The sequence below is a fragment of the Phalacrocorax carbo genome, chromosome 8 (assembly GCF_963921805.1).
Source record: "Phalacrocorax carbo chromosome 8, bPhaCar2.1, whole genome shotgun sequence".
Lineage (NCBI taxonomy): Eukaryota > Metazoa > Chordata > Aves > Suliformes > Phalacrocoracidae > Phalacrocorax > Phalacrocorax carbo.
Window position 1 is genome coordinate 26,305,258 of NC_087520.1, and position 22,942 is coordinate 26,328,199.

The 22,942-nt window shown below is 37.8% G+C and overlaps 1 protein-coding gene across 3 annotated transcripts in view; it reads right to left on the reverse strand.

Moving 5' to 3' along the window:
• Positions 1-22,942, reverse strand: part of DUS2 (dihydrouridine synthase 2) — a 53,380-nt gene continuing 30,438 nt past the window's right edge. For 2 of the 3 annotated variants that reach the window (XM_064459349.1, XM_064459348.1), the window contains one exon: positions 1-22,629. In XM_064459349.1, the coding sequence (XP_064315419.1) occupies positions 22,392-22,629 (238 nt within the window). In that variant the 3' untranslated portion in view covers positions 1-22,391. The remainder of the gene's footprint in view (positions 22,630-22,942) is intronic. The other variant, XR_010374235.1, reaches the window with a different exon arrangement.

Here is a 22,942-nt window from a genome sequence, read left to right on the forward strand (position 1 = left end):
CCCATTTAAAATTAATTTATTTTTGCTGTATTTGCAGATCCTATAAATTAATGAGATACGTATAAAGAATGGTTTAGCTGTTAATTTATATTGAACAAAACAACAGTTTCAATGAATGTTCACATAAAATGGATTTTTTTCAAATAATCAAAGAAATCTTATCCCAAGGATTCACGTCACCTAGTCAGCGAACAAAAACAAATCATACAACCAGTCCTTTTGCTTTTGTTATCACAAAGGCCACAGATGTCTGAATATGCACAAATCATCTGTCTACAAATGCAAAATAAAATGTTTGACCTGCTGCTTACTCCTCTGGAGACCAGGGCCTGGTGTTCCCATATGGTAAGGAGAAATAATACCAATAAACCACAAGGATAAGCTACAGAACAAATATTTTCAGATTAAAAAAAACCTCTAAGACCAAAGGCTAAACTTGGTAAATTCAACATTATGACATTCTTTGATCAGTAAATAAATCCATGCGGTCCTTCCCAAACTTAAATAGATTATCTTCCCATAAAAAAATGAAATTTATCTGAAACAATTGTATAAACCATGACATTGACAGTGATTCATGTTAAAATAAAGAATATGTCCATTCTAAAGCATGATACAGACTTCTGAGTGGTAAAAAAAGTCTTTTTTCCCCCTCATTTACTTCATTGCATAATGTTCTTTGGAGGCATTAAAATTGCTTGGGTTTGACAGACTGAAGTTATGATTATGTGTACAATACATTAGGTGCCTTTATCACTTAAAATGTTATCTAGTTCACACTTAAACTGTTCAAGACTGCAGTGGTTACTGGTGAAAAATTTAACTATTAATTTTGATTCTTATTTAGTTTGATTTTTTTTTATAAAGCATTTGCTGATATCATGGTTCACACTCTGTTGATTGATCAGAAAGCAGCCAACAATTGCAAACTGTTCCATTAGAAAATAGCTCAGCATGCAGGCTATGCTCTAATCTTGTAAATTACATCTAGTTTCTGTCATTGTTAGGCAAAAAATGTCCTAGTGGTTACATCCAGAATGGTAGTAACAGTTGGGAGGCAAAGAATATAAGGTAATGGAAACTGGTCACCTCCATGATAAAGGTAAGTGATCGGTAACAAGTAGTTTAATATCCATAAATGAAAGGCACTATATCAAAGTTAAAAGCTATTTAGGGAGTAAGTAGATGGAAGACAAAAAATAATTAGAAAACCTCTATATGTTATATATGTAACATCCACAAAATAGCAGAAACACCGAAAAATTATGTTTTGTCCTTCAAAAATTAAGTTCCTTAAGAGGAAGACAAGGTTTGTAAAAGATACTGGATTGACAACACTGAAGGAATGTAATTACTACAAAACCCACGGTTCAGGCAGCAAATTATAAACAAACCTGAGCCCTACATTGTGAACTCCAGGGAGTACACTTCAGTGACCTTTACTCCATAGTGGGAAGACTGACATTTGCAATAAAGATACCAGAGATGGAGATGCCTTTGTCATATTGACACCTGCAGACTAACACTGCTAAACTATTGCTTGGAAACAGATTCTGGTCAGAACTGGTTTGGTATGCCTTCAACCAATATCCTGAAGATTAAAAGGTGCCATATATTTCTGCAAACCATCTTCAAGGCCTTTTCCACAGATGGATGACTAAAACAAACCAGAGTTTTAGCAATGACTGATATGAAAGAAATATCTGGATAAAAAAGAATGCAAAACCCCTGAAGATCTAAAAAAAGTCAGAACTATTGCATGTCAGAGAGTAAAGTGTTCTTTCACAGGGGTATAATGAGGTCTTAAAGATATATTTTGAATAAAGATAATACAATGGGGGAGAATTCAGAAAAGAGGTTTGATGACCATTTGAGGAAAAAAAAAAATCAAGAAAACAGCAAGAAAGATTACAACTGGGAATTCATCAAATTGCAAGGAAAAAAATCTTGAAGGCTACTGTTTTGACTATTTTGTTTCCCTTTACTGTTTCTATTTTTATAGACTAAAAGCCAAGCAAAACATTATCAAAAAGGTGGATAATGGTGTGCATAGTAGTAACATGCATTTGGTTAAGTTCCTCTTACAGCAGGAGGCTCTGGGTCGAAGCAGTTACAGTGAAAATACCTCACAAATACAGCTGACAAAAAGGAATGAATTAACCCATAAACCCACCAAAATGACAGGTTTCTAAACAAAAGGATGGAACTAAGTTTGGTGGTTTTTAAAAAATTAATATTCATAAACTAACAAAATTATAAAATACAGGGAGGCACTAGTACTTTCAAGAAAATTTCTCCATTAACTTAAGAAACCCTTTTGCTGAACTAAACATACAGACAAGAAAAGGTAAGGTCTCTGGAATCTGCTACTTCGTTTTCCGTTTGAATTAAAACATATACATCTTCTCCCATTTTGCTTAATTAAAAAAGAAGAAACAATCAATTGGCCATGAAGTGGTTTCAGCTGGGCAGGGATTCAGCAGGACTTTATGTACCAACAGTCACAATAATGCATGACTTTTTTAGCATGTAGTAGCATTAAGCTGTCCTGATGGCTTTGACATGCTTTTGCTTTTGCTCAGCAAAAAAATGCTGACGAGAACAACAGCTGCCCTTCTTGGTGCTCTCCTGCAGGCAGACTGTTATCCTCTGGGTTTATACAGTTGTTCAAGAAACATTAAAAGGAAAAACCTTCTAAAGCACCAGAGGCACCAAGTGGGAAACTGCTGGCTCAAAGTTTTACCTATATTAAGAAAAAGTGTATTTTATGCTTTTAAAATTTTTACAGTAGCGCCTTCCAAAGACAGTCAATATATTAAAGATCCATATCACAGAATACTGTTTCATATTTATTATCACAAAGGGAGGGGTGTGTCTGCTACAGTATGACCACAAACTGGAAGTGAATCTTTTCCAGTCAAGACAGTACATGAAAGTTATTCGTCTAGCAGCTTCCAAAGTTGTAAACCCAGTTCAGCTGGCTACCAGGCTCTGACTGCGCTTGGTACAAAACAGTTGGTATGTACCAGTGAATCAGACAAAAGATCAAACTAAAAATAGTTTCAACATCGGTATTTATATACCTTCAGAGTATTAAAAATAGTCTTACTGGATTTCTTGGAGAACTTTCTCTCATTGGGAGTGCCCTAACATATTACACCAAGGCTGTTATAAAATTGATTGTAAAAGTTTAAAATTAAGCTTTAAAATTAGAGTAGAAAACAATTGTAAGCCAAGAAATGTTAGAGTAAAACCTGAAAGAAATCCAAACTTGTTCAGGCATAGAACTTCACATAGTATAGCCAAGCAATGTTAACTCCTTCCTATAGCAGTCCTTTAGTTGGAAAATAGATTTGATCCATCTTTTAATACCATTTTATCTGGGATTACAATCTCTTATTACAGTAAATGATATAAAACATTTGGTATTAATGTACAGTGTTGCTGGTGTCAATAACTTTGTGAAATATCTAAAACTATTCTGTTGATTAAATGTAACATCAATGCACCGTGTGAGGCTTCATGTTAGGAAATATTAGCTCTGTGTGGTTTATATTGCTAAGAGAATCACAAATAAGAAAAATCCTAAAAGGAAAGGAATGGTTGCCAGTAAACTGTACAAGACCAAAGGTTAAGTAACTCTCAGAACACGAGGTTATGGGTTGAAGTAGTTAAAGGGAAAATATCCCAGAAATACATTTCAGAAAATGAACTAATTAACCCATAAAATCACCAGAATGACAAGTGTTTAAACAAAAGGGTGGGAATAATTCCTTTTTGGGAAATCTACTTCAATATTTATAACTGGCCCAAATATGACTCAAAATTAAAAATTAAATTAGAATTGTGTAGGATTTAAAATCCTTTGTACATAGTATCTCTGCATTTCTTGGTAATGGATCAATCCCTCAAGCAAAAGAGTATTCTTAAGGGGAAATTTTTATATTTTTTTCTGCTTCAGTTCAGGGTGTATTTCTATAACACCTTAAGCCAACCTAATTTACGGTTGCCATAGCCTGGCCCTCCACCCTGCCCTTAGCTGCTCAGTGATTTGTGCTGATGTGAGCACTGTGCAGTAAGTCAGCTTAGGGATTTGAGCCAGTTAAAAACTAGCTCTCCAAAGAAAGCAACTTTTTGTCTCGGTTCCCTGAACTGCCTCATTTTACAGTAGCATGAGTGGCACAAGGGAGGGACCTCAGCTAGCTCAGTTTCATGCATGTTTGATACAAGGCCCTAGAGAACCCCTGGGACCATCCGCTGTCCAACAGGCAGTGACTAACCATTTTTATATGAGCCCCATATTTCACAGCCTAAATAGTGTCTTAAACTATAATTAGCTTTAGGTTCCACTAATATGGCAGCTAGTAAATTAAACAGATGAAACTTCACTAAATCTGATACTTCTAACAAGCAAACAGTAACATCTTTCAGCAGAAAGTCACAAATCACCCAGCATGACTTGTTATAAATTGTTAGCTAGAACCAGCAGAGTAAAGGTTTGGTGACGTAGCTACACCAGTCTAACACTTCCCTGTTACGGAAAGGAGGGCTTCTGCATATTTTCTCTCATATGACCCTCAGAGAACTGACTTAACTCACTAAACCAGATGGAAACCTCTCACTCACTTCTGCTGTGTTAATTTTCTGCCTGGGGCAGTATAAGGTGGGAATGGAATCACTTTCTTTAGGAAGCAGCAGGTTTTTTCAGCTCAGCTCAGCCTGCCGCCATTGCCTCTGAGGCTACGGATGCACGTCCTGGTCCGATGGCCAATGGGTTCGGTGAAGAGGTTACCTCTCCCAGCCACCTACATAGCTCACACAGCACAGCAGCGAACGCTTCCTTTTCGGTTACAGTTAAAATAAGCCATGTTAGCCCACACAGCTTAAAGAGCAGATCTTCCTTCACTCTCTTTGAAAATCAGGATGGAACCTGCATCTTGGTCATAACTTTATCACCTTAGTTTTCTTCACCAACAACCCGCCTGCCTGTGCCCCAGAGCCAGTTCTCTGAGGTATCTTATGGGTGTGTACCAGAGCTCTCTCATTATGCTCCAGTTTTGCAACAAGGCTACAACAGACATGTGAAAGACTGGGCTTTGCATAGAGCCCTTTCCTGTTCCTCTGTTGTTGTGCCTTCTACGCACCTTCTCCATAAAATAAAATAAAAATAAAATAATTTTAAAGATGAGCAATTTGTACCAACGGAACATACCCAGTTTCAAAAAAAATAAGGTACTAATAAGTATGAACCTGCTGCTTCAACATAAACTGCCAATTGCTTGCCTCGTGCCAAAGTGAAGAGAGAGAGGAAAAAAAAAATTTAAGAAGCATTTAAAACATGGGGTATCTGCAGGTTGGTTCAAACAACCATCTATGGAGAATGAATGCAGGGCAGCAAATGCACAATCACAGGTTTCTGACCTACAAGGCTTGCAGGAAAAGCCAGCCCAAGTCAGGTACAGTAGAGAAAACACTGGAATCGGTTCAGTTTGACTGAATGCCAGAGCACACTCTAATCTAGGGAACAGAGCCAGACCTGACCCCATTTGCAGGACTTTTGTTGCTGTTAGACCTGTATCTTTACTGTGCCAGATAATAAAACAAAGATGATGTTAACTTAGCAATTAAAGAATAATTAGCAAAAGAAGCAACACTTTGATCCACACCAGTCAGTCAGACTGCCGGTAATGCCAACTGGGTATATTAAGTAGAGATCTTTCTCTAACAACATTTTAATCAATTTTAATAAGTAAATTAATTTAGGCTACATCATAAATTATAACAGTTAAGCCTCAAAACGCCCTCCTTTACTCATTTATACTTCAAACCAGCAACCTAGCCATTAAGGTAAATTGCAGTTATAACAAGAAGAACTAGGAAATAAATTTAATATTTACATCTGTTTGTACTTTGAGACTAATAAGAATATGGTGTTTGGCAATACCAGCTTAATGGTTTCCTCGTTCCCTCTGTGCTGTAGAAGCATGGCATCTGCTCAGCCGTTTTGGCACAACCATTTGTGTGACCACCCTGTGAGCCAGACCAAGGGACCCGACCCAGCTTCATCCTTAACATGGGGGGAGTGGGGGAGGATTGGTCAGGTCAGGTAAGTTCCCTGGTCTGATCCACAGTGTAGCCCCACAAAAACCTGTGTCAGCGCAACTGTTCAGGGGTGGTGTAGTAGCTGCAATAAGCAATGCAGACCAAGGCTATCTTACGTTAGTACTACTGCCAAATGCTTTGTGTCATGAAATAAAAGCGCAAGAGCAGTACTAGTCACTGTGCATGCCCACAAAGGGCAATAGCTCAAGAGAAACTCTAACACATCGCCTTGTATTCATGTTCTTTACCAATGCCACTAAAAGAACTGTGAACAGGTATATAAATGAACAGATGGTATTTCAAGGATAAATACATTGCTGCAGAGTGACTTTAGAAGAAAACCTGTGATGAGGCTGATCAACAGTGAAACTTGGAGAAAGTAAGTTTGAAAAATAAATAATAAGGTTTATTCCAAGTGATAAAGACATGGCTACTGAATTATTTGCTATAGCATTTTCTCTTGTTAACCTTAGTTTTAGAGATACGTTTTGCATTCAGTAAACAGAAAGGTAATAATTTAAAAGGATCATTATCAGAAATAAGTGATATGCAATAGTAAATCATCAGGAAAAAACGGACTGAAACGTACTTCAAGTAAGAGGAAATCTTTAAAGCATTTCAGCAATGATTCATCAATTTATCCCTCTCCCCAGAATTCATGGCAGTAACTCTGAAAACAAACAATCTATCTGCTAGGGAAGATTGTTGTTCTGAGCCATGATCCTGACGAATGTATTTTTTAGTCTCGGATATAAGTAAGAGCTACAAAAGGTTCAAACATGTGGGTATAGTTCAGATAAACATCTAAGAGTTTGGAAATTCATCTTAACTCTTTCTGTCAGAAAAAAGTGTGTTGTAAGTCTTGTGAGAAAAAGACTTACTTATGATGTTGCTGGCATTTTTATTTCTGTTCTCAGCTGGAATATGATGAGAGTAGTCAACTTCTCACATGGTGTTTTGTCTTCAAGAGTTGTGAGGAAAAAGTTCAGTTCTAAAAATAGATTACGGTGAGACTTTTATCCTGTGTAAACTGACTTTGCCTCTTGTTACTAAAAGAGACAATGGGATGGTAAAGTGAAGTTTTGGTGAAAGCTGAAAAGTTGCATGCAGTTAAAGAAGAAATAATTGTTTTCGTTTTACAAGTTAAAAAAATCCCCACATATTCAACTTGAAAGACAACTTCTGATTTTTAGTTACATAGCACTAAATCAAAAATGCCTCTCTTAATTAATCTGAATAATAACTCTGACAACCAACAAGTTTTTATGGCAGTGCTTTGAAATGAAGCGTGACTATACCCAGCAGTAGGACTAGGGTCTTAGCTATGGACAGAATAAATTGTCTACAGTAGATAAGTTACTTCCAGAAACTAAATTTCATTTCCAAAATGCCTTACAAATTTATCAGTCTTTCATTTTAAGTCAGTGGGATGGTGTCTCCAATATTAGTTCTGAAATGGAACTTGAACTTTTGAATTACTTAGACTTGTTGAAATTTTTTTTACCAACAGCTTTATGTGACAAATGCAGGTATTTGCAGGGACAGGCTATGGTGTACATGTCCACAAAAATTTTCATGCTGTAGCTCCAGCAGACTGCTCTATCTCACCAACGGCAGCTAAAGAAACAGCACATAACTTCCATAACGGCAATTCTCGCTTCTGACAGATGAGGTATTTTTTTTCTGAAAGAAATGGGTATGGTTTATACATCCTTGGACTAGCTCTGCTGGGAAGTCTTTAACAGATTTCTCATGTCACAGACATCCAAGTCAACCAGGTAGCTAATATCTACAGGACAGAGTCTGATAAATGCTGCTTTTGTCAGCAGTGCTGACTTAAATCACCCTTGCCTCCACGTTCCTTGTTCCCTTCCTTTTCTTTCTCCCTTGCTGCCCCTGAAACAAATTTGGAGCGTTAGTGGAAAGGGTGTGGATAGGGGGTTCTTTTTAACCTGTACTGATACCCTAGTCTGTTTTACCGCAAAATTCCACAAACAAGTGTACTGCCACAACTGAGACAGTGACAAATATGTGGGAAATGACCAGTTGGGACTGATACGAGAAAAGGTGTTCATCATACTACAGCTGCCATCCTGTCTGAGCATAAGATGTTTCTGCTACTTATCTAGGCAGTCAATTAAAGGAAAATTCTTGGAAAGCAAAAAGGTGTCAGTTAAAGATGGCAACAAAACTTGTCCTTTAAATAATTAAACTCTTTTAAACTCTTTTAACTCTTTTAAACCACAGGGGTGCCATTTAAACAGTCTGAGTAGAATTCAGTGACTTCCTTGAAAACATGCACTTTAGGCTGCTTTGTTCCAAATCCGTATCATAGCACATTTAACTAAATGTGCAAAATTGGGCTTGTGTGGTAGAGACAGCTCTTATTAAAACTGCAAAATTTTTAAAGGGTCATATCTCTCAGTTACGTATTCAGAACTCTCAGTTCAGCTGGCATTTTGTCTGTGCACAAACTACATGACGTTGCCCTTTTCTTCCAACAAAAAAACTTCCACCTATAATTCAGACTTGTGTTATGAGGACCAAGGAGATATCCACTTAAAAAGGGTCACACGCAGCTAAGATCACATTATAATAAACTGACTCTGCTTAGCCTTCAGGGGGGTCTCTACTTCTCCCTCCCATCCCAGATACCATTGCAGTTGCATACTGCTTTTGTATGAACAAACTTATTGTTACTGACTCTTGCAGTTTATTGGAAAATTAAAAATTAAAATATGCAGACTATTTTATAACCACACATAAATTCACAAACTTCCAAGATCCACTATGTTTGCCTATCCCCAAATCAGATTACACAATATAGGCATTTGTAGGGAAAAAATTATAGACAGATTTTTAAAGGCTCTGCAACACTGAGAAAAGAACTATTAAGCGGCTGCTTATTCCCCACTTTTATGAATACAAGGCTGAGTTATAACTCCATATAATACAGTACTTGTTTTGGCATAAGGTAGGAGCTAATCCCTAATGCTTAGTCTGTTTACAGGTCATATCTGCCTCCCCAGTGATACTGCCAGAGCCTGGTAAAGTTTCTGAAGGGGAGTGGGACTAGACTGAGTACCTTTGACATACTGACCAATGTATGTGCTCCCTATATAGAATCTCTGTAAAGAGATTCCAAAGAATATGCTTTTATTTTAGGGAACAGAGGGACTTTTTTGTTTTGCTTCTTCCCTCCCCAGTCTTTCCCTTTAGAAATGACTCTTGGTAATCGTGCATGTTTAGGTTTTTTTAGTCTATAGACAAAAATATGGAGCTAGGAGTCAGATTAAAATTAAAATGCATAAATCCTTTTAAAGGAACTTCTATCTTATTTAGGCTTATTTAGATGTGGTAGGAACATGGAGCCTGGAGCCAACTGTATTATTTCTGCCAATCTGCCTTAAAGTTCAAGAGTGGATAACGTCAAAAAGTTTATATGCTTTCCCAGATATATGTTATATGGTTCACAGATAACGATGTCTAGTTTGTCTGTCACCTATCTCAGCAGCTGTAAGAAGTACCTGGATTCATCAGGAAGACATACTATAGAAGATGTCATCACCTTGTTAGTTTAGAAAATAATAGATTCTCAGGAGCAGCATCAAAGACTATTGAAAAAAGGTTAGTGCAGATCCTGGAACAAGTTTTCTTTCGGTTCTTTCCCCTGAACCTTTGCCTTCTATTTACATTTTTCCATCCCTTATGCTCTTTGGGACCAGTCCAGTATGGAGGATCTCACTGCAAAGTCTCTCTGCTAACTCTCACTCATAGCCAAGGAAAGCCCAAGGTCAAGCTCATTTGCCTGTCTGAGCAATCAGAACTTCAAGTCTTTTTTTCAGAAATCACATGGAACATAAATTGAGCATTTTTTGTTTTGTTTTGTTAAAGAAGAACTGGTATCGCAAGTCACCTTGAGAATGGAGTTTCCGCCTTCCCTACCTTTATCTGAGAGGGAGTGTTAGTGAACTTGAGGACCTGGTCAGACTTGTGCAGATGACCTGTCTTAAGAGGCGAACTCCTTCACATTGCCTGTAGTTGCCAGTCCTCTCAGATATGCCAGTCTGACTACACATGGAGCCACTCCCTAATCTGGTACTGTCAAAATAATCTGCTTTTTGTAGCAAATGATCACAGAACCACAGGAAAGGAATGAAAGAAAAATGTTCCTTTTTATTGGCTCCTGTTACTCTAGGGACTGGACAAGGTTCTCACTGACAGCTGGCTACTATGGCTATTAATACCCTGAAACAAAGTGAATGAATACCATGATTTAGAAGAAAGGAGTGAAATCTCACTAGGAAGCCCTAGGAATATCCTAGGAGTGGGCAATTGCATAGCAGTTTCTTTAAAATTGAAACTGATGACAATTTGGAAAAAAGTCTTTATATTTTAATGATCTGTAAAGTTTAGCCTCTGGCAGCTCTATTTTAAAAATAATCTTTTACCATTAAAACCAGTTAACTCAGAAGCTGCTGCAAGATGAAATATATTTTATCTCTCGTCCACATTTTGAATTGTCACAAGTTTTGTCTGCTGCAGACTAACCCCCCTCCAAATATTAAATGCTGATATATTATGTGCATACAGAAGAGGCACAGCATCTGTTACACAGCCAAGAAGCAACTCTGACCGCCTTACTGCCAGGAAAGACAACTCACTTTGTACAAGAATGCTATTTGTCTGTTAGCCATGCAAGAATCCACTTAGCTTCCATTTCAGTTCATTTGTAGTTGCCAATATCTACCCTTTAAATACTTACAGCTGCCACTTCTGTGTTGAAAAAGTATCTATTTTCATCTTTCATTTAGAAGTGAGACACTGTCCAAAGCATCTGGTAATGTGAACTGTGGGGCCCTGGACAGCCCAGGAACTATATAGCCTCGTTCAAAGTCATCCTAGATGAGAATGAGAGTGTTTCATGAGCGGTTCTCCTGGCGGCAGTGGCCCGTGGTTATAAAAAAACTCCACCCAACAAAAACAGTCTATTTTGCTGCCTTGTTTTTATGCTGCATCAGTTCTCTCTTCTATGATAGCCAAATAGGTGTACACACAGTTGCATTTGCAGAACCGGGAGGGCAATGCAGGGTCAGGAAGAGATGTCCAGGGTTACTCTTCTAGAATTGACTTCACAAGACACACTTGTAAAACTGGCTTGACCACACTGTATCTGAATCATAGGCAGAGGACTTCAGCCTGTACAGGCACTAATCCAAACCTTTTCCAAAGCACTAATTCCCCAGACAAACATTTAGACGTGTCCTGTGGATTCAATAATTGTTTCAAAATATTATTCTTTTTAAGGAAAGAATAGTGGGAGGGTAAAAGAGGTAAACCAAGGTATTTAATTGTAGATTCTACACTTGATTAATTGTGTATCAGCTGCCATGATCCCTACTGCAGACTAGCAAGAGGCAATAAGATGTCTAGGGTTTAAAAAATACCGTCTTCTCTAAAATCAGATCAGGGAATCGATTAACTTGAAAAATAAAGCAGCCATAAGCAAGTGTCTGTGCTGGCACACTAGAGGAGTTACTAAGCATTGGAGGTTGCAGCAAGAAGCAGGAGACAAGGACTGATACCTTGCTTTGAACCACAGCCTATTATGTGAGCCTTGATAACATATAACGTCTTTATGCTAACAGAGGAACTGGAACTGTGAAGGGATGAAATTACTGGTTAGTATGAATAGCTCAATAAAGAGCTCAGAATAGATGTCAAGTCAGCTTTCATAGTCCCGTGCCTTAGTTATATCTCCACACTTTTCAAGAAAGTGTTCAACACGTTTGAATTGAATGCTACAGCAGTTTATTTAGTAGCTTTGAGTGTCTCTCAGAATTGTGTGCTATTTCTTTCAGGAATAATTAATCCTGAGAATATACTGGCAACATAGTTCAAATGCAGTGTCATTCTAATACATCTATGAGACTCAAGGACAGGGAGCAACTTCCTTAACTGATGGTCATTCAATACCCCTTTTGGCATTCTTCAGTTCACCTCCCATCTCAGTAAAATATAATACTTTTCATGAAAAACCCCATGCAGTCCCCATGAAGTACAGGATACCAGTTCCTTCTTTCTAAGCACCCAATTTAAAAATTTCAAACAGAGAAGGGCTTGAGGCAAAATTCCTTGCCTAAATAGCTTTTAAGTTTGTGAGAACTTAGATCCAAAATATGCTACTTTAATCGATCTAATTTATGCAGCATTTCATCCTTTATAAGTAATTCAGTCTAAAGCTTTATAGTCAACTAGCAAAAACTTGAAACAATGCTGATCTCCACTTTAAATAATCTCCTGTAAAGAATCATATACAAGAAAGTATGTCACTACTTCCCATATTTGTTGTGGGTAGATTTAAATTCATGACATTATCCAGCATCTCAGAACCACATCTAAATCACTAATAAAAGCATTCAGGGAAACAGTAAATAATTTTACTCTATGACATTGGTAGGGCTTCCTGTAGCCCCAGTTCCAGATCCCTGACTATTTTAATTTTCTTCTCACCAGTTCATCCAACAACACATTCTTTAAGCTGCTTTATATGAAGTTTTTCTTTATCCCTTGTCTTGATCATGACATGAGTCCATTCTGAGTCCCTCAGCTTCCTCCTCCTTTACCACATCCATCTTTCTCTGTCACAGAGGGCACAAAAAGATGTACCCCAGCTTCTCCTCTACTCTTGTGAAAAATGGGTCAGTCAGCTTTGTGCTCCTCCCTACCTTCCACCCTTTGTATGCAGTTATATCCTGTCTGCCCTACCTCTCACGTTTGTTCTCTTAGATGGTAAATTCTTCATAGCAAATACTTCATATTAACACTCGGCCCATTTTGGATATTGCTGTAATATAGATAATAAAACTATATTCCACACAGACCTGAACTTGATCTCACAACAAAAAACCCAAACCCTGTGCATAATTGCAGATGTTTTTAAGTCATACAAGTAATGTTGGAGTCTATTTTTAGACATTGTGTTGTTTCGCTCACTTTTGATAATCTGCATTTTCCTTTTGTGGAGTTATGTTTTGTTTATAGTTTAGAAATTGTGTTAGATTTCACATGATGACCTTTAAAATAAACCGAGCTTAACATCTTGATATCCACAATGGCGTGGGAGTCTAAAGATGTGGTTGAAGATACTTGTTTCTCGTTAGGAGGAAACTAATGACAGATCATGCCACTTCCTCACTTCTCAAGGAAGATCCTCTTGGTGCTAGTTTTATGTTAAACTACAGCAGTTCATGATGCACTGTGGGTGTATTTGTACATATATATACACAGGTTGTTCACAGAGCTCAATACTGTATATTGTTCATTAATGGACTAATCTATACAAATTAGCAGAATAAATTTGATAGCTTTTATCTGCTATGCAAAGGTTATGAACTTGTCCGCAAAATACTGAACAGTCAATAGATGGGTAGTGGATAGAAATATGCCAGACATTTCCCAGTTCCATTTCTTGAATCACAAGGAAGCGTACCAGACAACTGCACATCCTGTTGGTCTGTACCTTCTCATCTTGCTAATGTCTGTGCTAATTTACATAGAAGTGTCAAAAAAAGAAAATTATTATATTATTTGAGATCAGCTGTATCACAGACAGTAACAGTTCAAACTCCATAGAAGCCCATATAACTGACCCTGAGTCGTGATCTGGAGATAATGTACTTGAAAGGACTAAACAAAAAAACCCAAACCCAACTTTAATTGCTCTTTGCTTTTTCTGCCACTGATGTTTGTGCTGAGGTTGCCAACAGGATGTTTCAGGCTAAGAACTGGCCTGTAATCAGCAGCTCATTCCACTTTAGTTAAAACATCCTTACTGCCTGCGTAGGTATTATTGTGAGTGCAGGTGCTACAGCAAAAAGCTTCCTATCCAGTTGCGTTTTCCACCTTCTTCTGAGGTATTCTTGCTACATTGCTGTTCCAGCCAGTCTGGCATGTCAAGCAAGGTACTTCAGGTGTTGACTGGCATTTGGTGGCAGATTTTGTTGGTGTCAAAGGTGGTGGCCACTCTCAGCTGTCTGCTCTGCCCCACACTAGATGCCCCTGCTGAAGGGATATGCACATGCTCTTGAGGACCCCAGTTACAGTGTGAGGAAGTAACATAACAAAAATCAACACTGAGAGCAGTTCAATGTTACCAGCTGTGCACTACAGAATTCAGAGAAGAAGTATTTGTGTTATTTAGTGATCTCTACCTACAGAAGCAGTCATTTCCAAGCAAAGGTAGGAAGACAGCAGATATGCTTTTTTGTCATCCAGCTGACTGCCTTCTTTAATGGAAGTCAATGCCTGTACAATACTGTTCTAGTAACTCAGGTGTAACAGCTGAATCCCAAATTAAATTTAGTTCACCTAGGGATGCAAGAAATGCTTGCAATGGAAATTCAGGTATTAACAAGGTGACTATGGTTAGACAAAAAGATTGTTCAGCCTGACATTTCTACACTAAATATTGAGGTGGTAGAAAAGAATCGTATTTACAAAAGCTAACTTTAGCTTAGTGAGGCCAAGAAAACAACTGAGCAGAAACTATTGTGAACTACCAACTGAAAACCCTCTTTCCCACCCACACTGACCTGAGTGATGAGTAGCCTCAATAAGTTAAGATCAGCTTTTGTCAGTATCCCAAAATCTGTTAAAAAGCTACAGATGACAACTTCTCTAATGGCTGAGCTCTATTTAGTGAAAATCAGTTTAGGTCAGTTATAGAAAAGCCAACCAAACTTACTAATGCAAGAAGGAATACAGTCGGCTACTTTCTGTGAGTCTAGGATCCTAGAACTGAAACAACACAGAAAAAAGGGAGTATCACCGCATACTAAACTAAGGAATATCCCTCCTATTTGCTGATAGGTACTTTATCTTTGCAACCAGTAGGAATAAACTACATACCTAGGTGAGAGTTCTGGCCTTGGAACAAAAGCATTTTCCAGTGGCCCCAGGTACCTAGTTTGTAAGGATATAATTAGAGGATTAGAATGTCCTAAAACAAGACAGCTACCATGTTACCTCTCTCATTTTCCCAGAGGGGAAGTTTTCATGGCTTAAGGATCTGTTTCGGCTCCCATAAACCCTGTAAAATTTGTAAAGGAGGGTGTTCATTTTTCATACATGCATTCACAAAGAAACATCATCAGTCTGTTTTGTTGGGCCATATACGACATCAGTATGACGACAGCGTGCATGTGGGGTTCTAAAGCACAGGGGAAGTGAGAAGAGTGAACTGTGTGGGCGAAATGTTCTCTCCGACCAGGTGATCTGGTGAATTCATGGGCTGGGTTGAGGGGGAAATTGTATGCATAATAGCAGTCTACAGTGATAGGTAAAGATGTGAGATGTTTTTTATCAGGATGAGGTTAGCTCTTCCTTTCATGGAAATACATCAAGCCTTTCTGGAAAATCTTTTTATCTAAATTACTTTTTTAAAAATTAAGATGTATGAAAAAATAACAAAGCGGAGGCGGAACAAATCGGTTTGTCTTCAGTGTGTTTCTCTACAAGAAGAAATGGAATGGAAACTGTGTCCTCCATCATACTTTGAGCTGCATTTGCTTCTGTAATGCACTGGCATAGGGCACCATTTTAAATAAATGATGTGTTACACATTTCGTGTCTAACAAAGAATGGAGAATCCTTCTACTATAGACTTACAAGAGTTTAAATACTGAATATGAACATGAAGAAAATGGGTAAATGCTGAACCAGTACTATGGTACAGAAAGACATCAGTGAGTAGTTTTCATTTTTTTTTGCTCTACTTATCCCTTCACCACAGCATCACTGCCGTTACAGGATATGAACACATCTCAGGTCACACTGCATAGTCTTGCATGTTACCTATACTAACGAGCAAACTACCACTGATTTTACAGTCTACATGGCAACACTTGGCATACTGATAAAAGTTAATGGGAGAGAAGATAATTTATTAAATCTCTATTAATTCAGGATTCATAATGCAGTATTTATATAGCCTAAGAGCTATAAACACTGTAAGCACTACAACTGTTTTCCATGCTCAGGCAGAATAAAATATAAAAGTTGGTATTAGCTGTAATAAGAAAATGTCACAGGGCAGCAAGACAGTAAACTAGAATTACCATGTCACTGATACGACAGGTAGGCATCATGGTCTAACTGTACAGTGATTTACTGGTTAATCCTACAGTCTTAATATTCCAGCTTTCTGAAGTCACAGCATTCTGATGCTCCTGAGAACACTTCATCTGCCATTCCCTCTCACCTAGGGATCTTAATACTGAATGTTCAATTAGCTTCTGCAAAAAATTACAAAAAAAAGAGCATTGTATGCCATACAGGGGAAATAAATGCATGCTTCTGCTGAAGCGAAACTGTCCCATATTGTTTTTAACACTCTTAAGATCTCAGGGGTTTTGTGGTTCGTATAGGTACCTCTACCCACACATGTTTACTTATGTTCTGTCTCGTGTCCAGGATTTGGCTTTATTTCAGCACAGCGAGAAGAAAACAACGACAATGGTTTCAGCTTTTAAATTGTTTGTAGCCTGGAACTTATGAGTATGTAATTAGAACAGATATACAGATGGCCAAGAAATTTGCTTTAAATTTTATAATGATTCAGAGAGCTAGTGAAATAGTGAAGTACTAAATTGCATTCGTGTCCTTGCTGTCTGAGAAACCCAAACAAAATTGCTGTAGCTAATTTCTTAAGTAAATAAGCATGCACTGAATTAAATCACGTAAGCCACTGAGAAGCTTTCAAATTAAGTTTGATTAGAGCCTAATTTTCTTTTTTTCTAAGTCAAAAGGAGAATGCTTTCCAACACTTGAAATTAAAAAAGGTAAAAAAGTACTAGCTTTTTGTTTAATATCTTTGTAACTCTAGCTTTTCTCAGACCACAATGAGAGAAACCATTTTACCAATTTCTGTTTAAGAATTTTAACATAAAGACCGATGATCAAATGCTAACAGTCCTTGCTAGCACCTGTGCACAGAATAGAGTGGCAAGTATACAGGAGGCATGCATGGTACACGCAGCATCCTAACACTGCATAGATAAATCTACAAATTAACAAAAAACTTTACTAGGAAAAGTAAAATGTTTATACAGTTTTAAAACAGCTAAAAAGTACAGATTGAAGATCTGTACTCAAATCCAGTTCTGTCAGCTCTACACAATAGAATACTAACAAAAAAAAAAATCCATGTTCACAACTATTGATAGATAATAACCATTTCAGTTACTATCACCACACAATAATTTTTAAAGACAGTTAAACAGGAAGTTCATTTTTCGTATCAAACACGACGACACACTGAAGGATTACCAAATATATAGAGACTACCAAGGAAAATTAAGTTAAAATAAGTAAAGTGTCATATGTACTACAGTGCTTTGTAAACTCTCACAAGAGGATCCCTCTCTCACAATAACTTTCTAAAAATGGAAACCAGAGACTCTCCCACTATGCCAGGGCAAGGGAAGAGTATTTATTTATTTATCTGTTTATCTAACAGATATTTAACAGGCAGATTCACATTAACTCCTACAACACAGTTTCATTTGGGAGCTACGTGAACACCACAAGTGTTTATTTTTTAAGCCTCCTCTCATACTGAGGCTGATACTCCTTTGAATAAGGATGACCAGACTAGATTCCCTCTGGAGCTCATCAATTCTTCTCCTTAACTGACCTAGGCAACTGTTGTTTAACAATACACGAGGCACTCCCTCCTCACCAAAGGCTTTGTGTCTTGTTTTTAATGTTCCTCATCAGCTTTGTCATCAGAAACTCTGAATAAAAGCCTCAAACATTGGCCTCCTGCACTGTGCTACAGATGGAAACTTAAGCCTTACAGGCCATCTCATCAACAGAGCTTCTTGACTTGCAGTCCAAACATAAGCAGAATCCTGTTTAATAATGCAATAGCTCTCAAGTATGTTGAGTTTGTAGGTTTGATTAAAGAAGTGACAATAAAATGCTTTTGTGAATGAAGACTCCTTTCTAGCTAACACCTGTTTGGGACCTCTTACAATCTTGCCAGATAACATCTTTGAAAATCATGTCCTTCTGCATGTCCTAACGGGTAAGTAAAAACCAAACCAAACCAAACAACCTCCTACCTCCTTCTCCTCCCCCAGCAACCCAAAGCATGCTTACTCTTTGAATCAGAGAGCAGCTGAGCTGACATGTGGTTCACTTGCCAGCTTTCTGAAATTGCAGTACTGGGGAACTCTAGGATTTTGATATTCAAACTCTGTATTTGTACCGCCAACGTTTAACCTCACATTCCAGGGTGGGGTTGGGCTCAGAGCCCAGGACATTCCAAAAATCGTTCCAGCCAGCAAGGCCCTGGAGGTAGCCCCACAGTGAGTGCATCCATGCTAAAAGGCTAGTAAAAATATCTTTAAATTCCCATTCACATTTCTAATAAGCAGAGTACATGTAGGCTACAGGGAGAACAGTTACAGTTCTCCCCATACCCATGGATCACACTTCGGCAGGTATCGTTATGAATTGTTTCTGCAGTATCAGTATCAAGAAACAAAACAAAACTGCTTTTTTGTTTGCTTGCTGTAGCCTTGTGACAGAAAAAACCCAGTTGCTTCACTGAATTCCATAGGATTAGTAGTGAAACATTTTCACTAAGCAAATACTTAAAATAGAGCACAGCTTTGCTAGTATTGACCAAATATCATATTCACACCACATTAAAATAAAAATAAAATATTTCCAAAGAGAGAGGCTAAATATCCTCCAGCCCAACTGTGGTCTCAATTGTCATCCTGTGCAAGAATGCAGCAATGCAATGGCTCGATCGTTAAATACTGCAGAAGTAAGTGTATTTTTCTGAAAAAACTAAAAAGTAATCTGCCACCTTCTGTTTATGAAAGGTACAGCAGACAAGAGAAGCGCAGGAACAACTCATGCAGACGAGTCACCAGTGTAGTTTGATCTTTAAAACTAATGTGAACAGCACAATTTCTAGATGGAAAGCACCTGCCACTGAGGTAATTACTTTAAAAGCAGTGTTGAGAAGGGAACATACATAGTAAATACAACTATCCTATCTGTAGAACTGGTTAGGATGAACTGAATGATCAAAGTAGGATAACACGTCACACATGAGTTGTGATAGAGTTAAGAGGAATGAAAGCATGTAATAAAGTCACTAAACCAAAACATTCTGACATGCATGTACACATATCTACCATTGCAGCTTTTCTTTAGTTCTTTCTGAAACTGATCAAGGGTGTCAAACATGTTATGCTTTCTAGCCATTTCACAGAATTTACAGCCCTTCTATATCTAGCATTGAATGCTCATTCCAACAGAGTGACTCCTCACTCTCATTTTCACATGCTCTCTTTGGCCTAGCTATGGCCATCGTAATTACAGCACAGCCTCATTAATGTATACAACTATTACAATGAATTAAGAGAAGTAAGTATGAGCATTGGTGACCACATAATAATTTAAGTAAGGATCTGAAAACATGCACTTATTAGAAAACAGAAACACCCCCCCAACTTTATCACCCATTTGATTGAATATAAATATAATACCTATACTTCACCGACTAGCATTAACATAGTATTTGGTTCAGCTCATAGAGAACTACACATCCGTATTATCCAATTCTCTCCATCAACCAAACCAAGGCACATATTCTGTAACATAAGATGACTAGTAAAGCATCTACATGTGAGGATTATTCATACGACCTCTGTTTAGGCATCTATCCTCAGCTATAGTTCCATGTGAATTTTTGACAGCGTACTGCAGAAACCTGCTCAGCTGTTCAACATAAACCTAAATTTTACACATTCTCAACGGCCCCTGGAGTCACCTATCTCTCACCATAAACATGTGCTCTGAATTGCATTTTAAGTCATTTGCTGGAAGGAAACAATATGAAAAGCCTACGTGGGCTACACCTCGCTAAGGAGGCAGGAAGGATGCATGATCACATTATGTGATGAAATATCGGGAATAAAAAAGCAAAGGTACAAATACTGTTATGAAGGCCTTGGCTCCTGTACTGAATGACCCTACCCTTTCTGGAAGAGGTCCGTATCGGCTGTGGCAGACCCTCCCGAGTGATTTTAATTTGGGCTTTTCTATGAGCCAAGACAGAAAGTACATGCTCACCGTGACTGGCTTATCTATGCATTGGTCCCACTCCACTGTAATTTCCACCAACCCACAGTAATTGCTGCCACACGAGTCCATGCTGTATTTAGGCACCACCACCACCTATAACAATTGGGGTTTATCCAAACATTCAATTTTAATTTTAGACAAACAATGGTGACAAGAAATTATACCAGATTCTGCTAAGTGGCAGGACAAGAGACAATGGGCACAAACTGAAATACAGGATATTCCATGTAGACACAAGAAGAAAAACACTTGTTTGTTTTTTTACTATGTTACTGGTAGAGGTGGCCAAGAAAGGTCATGGAGTCCCAATCCTTGGAGATACATGAAACTCAGCTAGACGCACTCCCAGGTAACTTGCTCTAACTGACGCTGCATTGAGTAGGGGGGTTGGACCAGATGATCTCCAGAGGTCCCTTCCAAGCTCAAACGTTCTATGATATTAGACCTTGCATGCCGCACTGCTAGCAGGACCTAAGAACGAATTTTTCTCTATTATTCTATGATGGCTCCAAACAGTCGTGACAAAACCAAGGTACTCAGATAGCACTCACAACAGGAAAATGGCCACTTCTGAAATTTCTCATTCATACTGCAAATTCTTTCGCTGCTTAGAAGTAAAATTCTAGCACTAAAAGTTATATCAAATGTAAGTATATTTAACTACATTTACTGCGATGTACAAAGTGATCAAGAAAAACTTTCTTCTTCTTAGACCATACAGATTTACTATAAATTGCTCTGATGTAAACAGCAGACATTTTAAATATGAACACACATCTATTTAATTTCACAAGTCTGAACATTATCTGGTGAGATATTATCCTTCTGTTGTAAAAGAATGGTTTAATACTGGCACTATCACTTGAGGAAAAAGATTCAAAGTTTTAAATAGAAAGATGAATTATATTTTGTATCTTCTTTATACAAAATACTTTACAGATCATGGCATGATATCCCTGTCATTTTGCTTTCAGACTAGAACTGATAATCTGAAGATCCCTCACCCTGTTGATGGAAAGTAAACCACCATTTCAATAAACTGTTAATAACAAACTCCTGAATTCCCTTAAGCCATGAAGATATTCTTTTGGGGATTCAAAACTCTAATTTAAATCAGACAAGCTCAGCTGGATTACCATGAAATCAGACTGGTTCTGTATCCTCTCTTGGCATATAGCACATACTTATAATTTACTTTAATAGGAAGTTATGATGGCTAACTAAGAAGAGAACATGTGCCTTTGATTAAGACCACCAGTATCACTAACAGCTAAATACTGAGGCAAACTAGGTCACATTTCAAGAACAAACACATAAGGCCATATTTGGATGCCCATTATTGCAAGTAACATACATGTAGACATTTACTCAAACTTCCAAGTTCAAAAGAACAAAGCAGCTCAAAGTGCCTTCATTCAACAAATTCGTGGCTACCAGGCTTGGCTCCAATTCCTTATTGGAAAGGCACAATTGTAATACCTAAGACAAGGAAAGGATGGTTAATTCTTATTGTCCTATTTCTGGAGGGTAAAACATAGTAGAAATTATGACAGAAGAATGTTACTTTCATGCTTAGCGTTACACTTTCTAAGTCCTTCTCTCTGCAAAAAACTTTTTCTTGATATATGATGGGTGTAAAAAAAGCTTGCAAGACATGCATAAAACTCATTTGACAAAACCACGTCTACTTAGCTACTAATATTTTCCTGCATTATTTTTTCTGATTAACTACATAGTTTCATAATAAATCAATCTGCTTATGCATGTATTATGTGTTATATTATGTATTCATACATCTCTTACCGGCACACTGTAGACTTCTCAAAAGTAAGAAACGAGTAATAAAACCAATGGCAAAACTGCTTTCAAAATGTCTGATTTTTTTTAAAAAAATATTATTTGGGATAATTTTCTCAATGTTCTTTAAAATCCTGTTGCTAATTTATCTCGTCTGAAAGGCACCATAGTGACAGTGAGTGATGAACAGTAAACATCTCATTGGCATTTTTCACAACTAGGGAATTCATCTGTCTCCAGGAGAATCCAAATGAAATGTGAACAGCAAAATATACAAATAGGAGATAATTTGTAGCTGCATAGGTGTGAAACCTTTAATTCCCATGCTATCGTGGCATCTTAGGCACATTCATGTCAGAATTTTCTTCAATAAAATTAGCTTTTTTATGGGAAGGCTCAGCAGGATCTTCTCTGTGGTCTCTGTTATTCAAGCACTCCAGGTCTTCCCTCTTGCGTTTGTTAATCAGGTGATTTTCTCCCTCACACAGCTTTCCCTCAGGGACACCCAATGTTCTCAGACAGACAATAGCTGCAGCCTGTTCTGCTAGTTTCTTTGACTTGTCCCTGAAAGGCAAGCAGACAGAGCACAGGTAAAAGTAGAAACTGAAGTCTCTACACTGCCAAAAGACAATCAATTTCCTGTCTTTGATGAACATCATGAAATAAACAGCATGTGTAGTCATCTCAAAGCAGAAGAGCAAAATAGGTCAGTTCCAGAAATCATTTGAATCTTGCTAGGTGTCAATGTTGGTGCATCACTCGATGTAACACTCCTAGAAAATCTGCTTCTACCAGGTCTTGTGTCTCAAACACTTTTAATTTCAAAGTTACAAAGTCAATATGTGTTTGGCCCAAGTGGTTGCAATCCTCAGAAAGT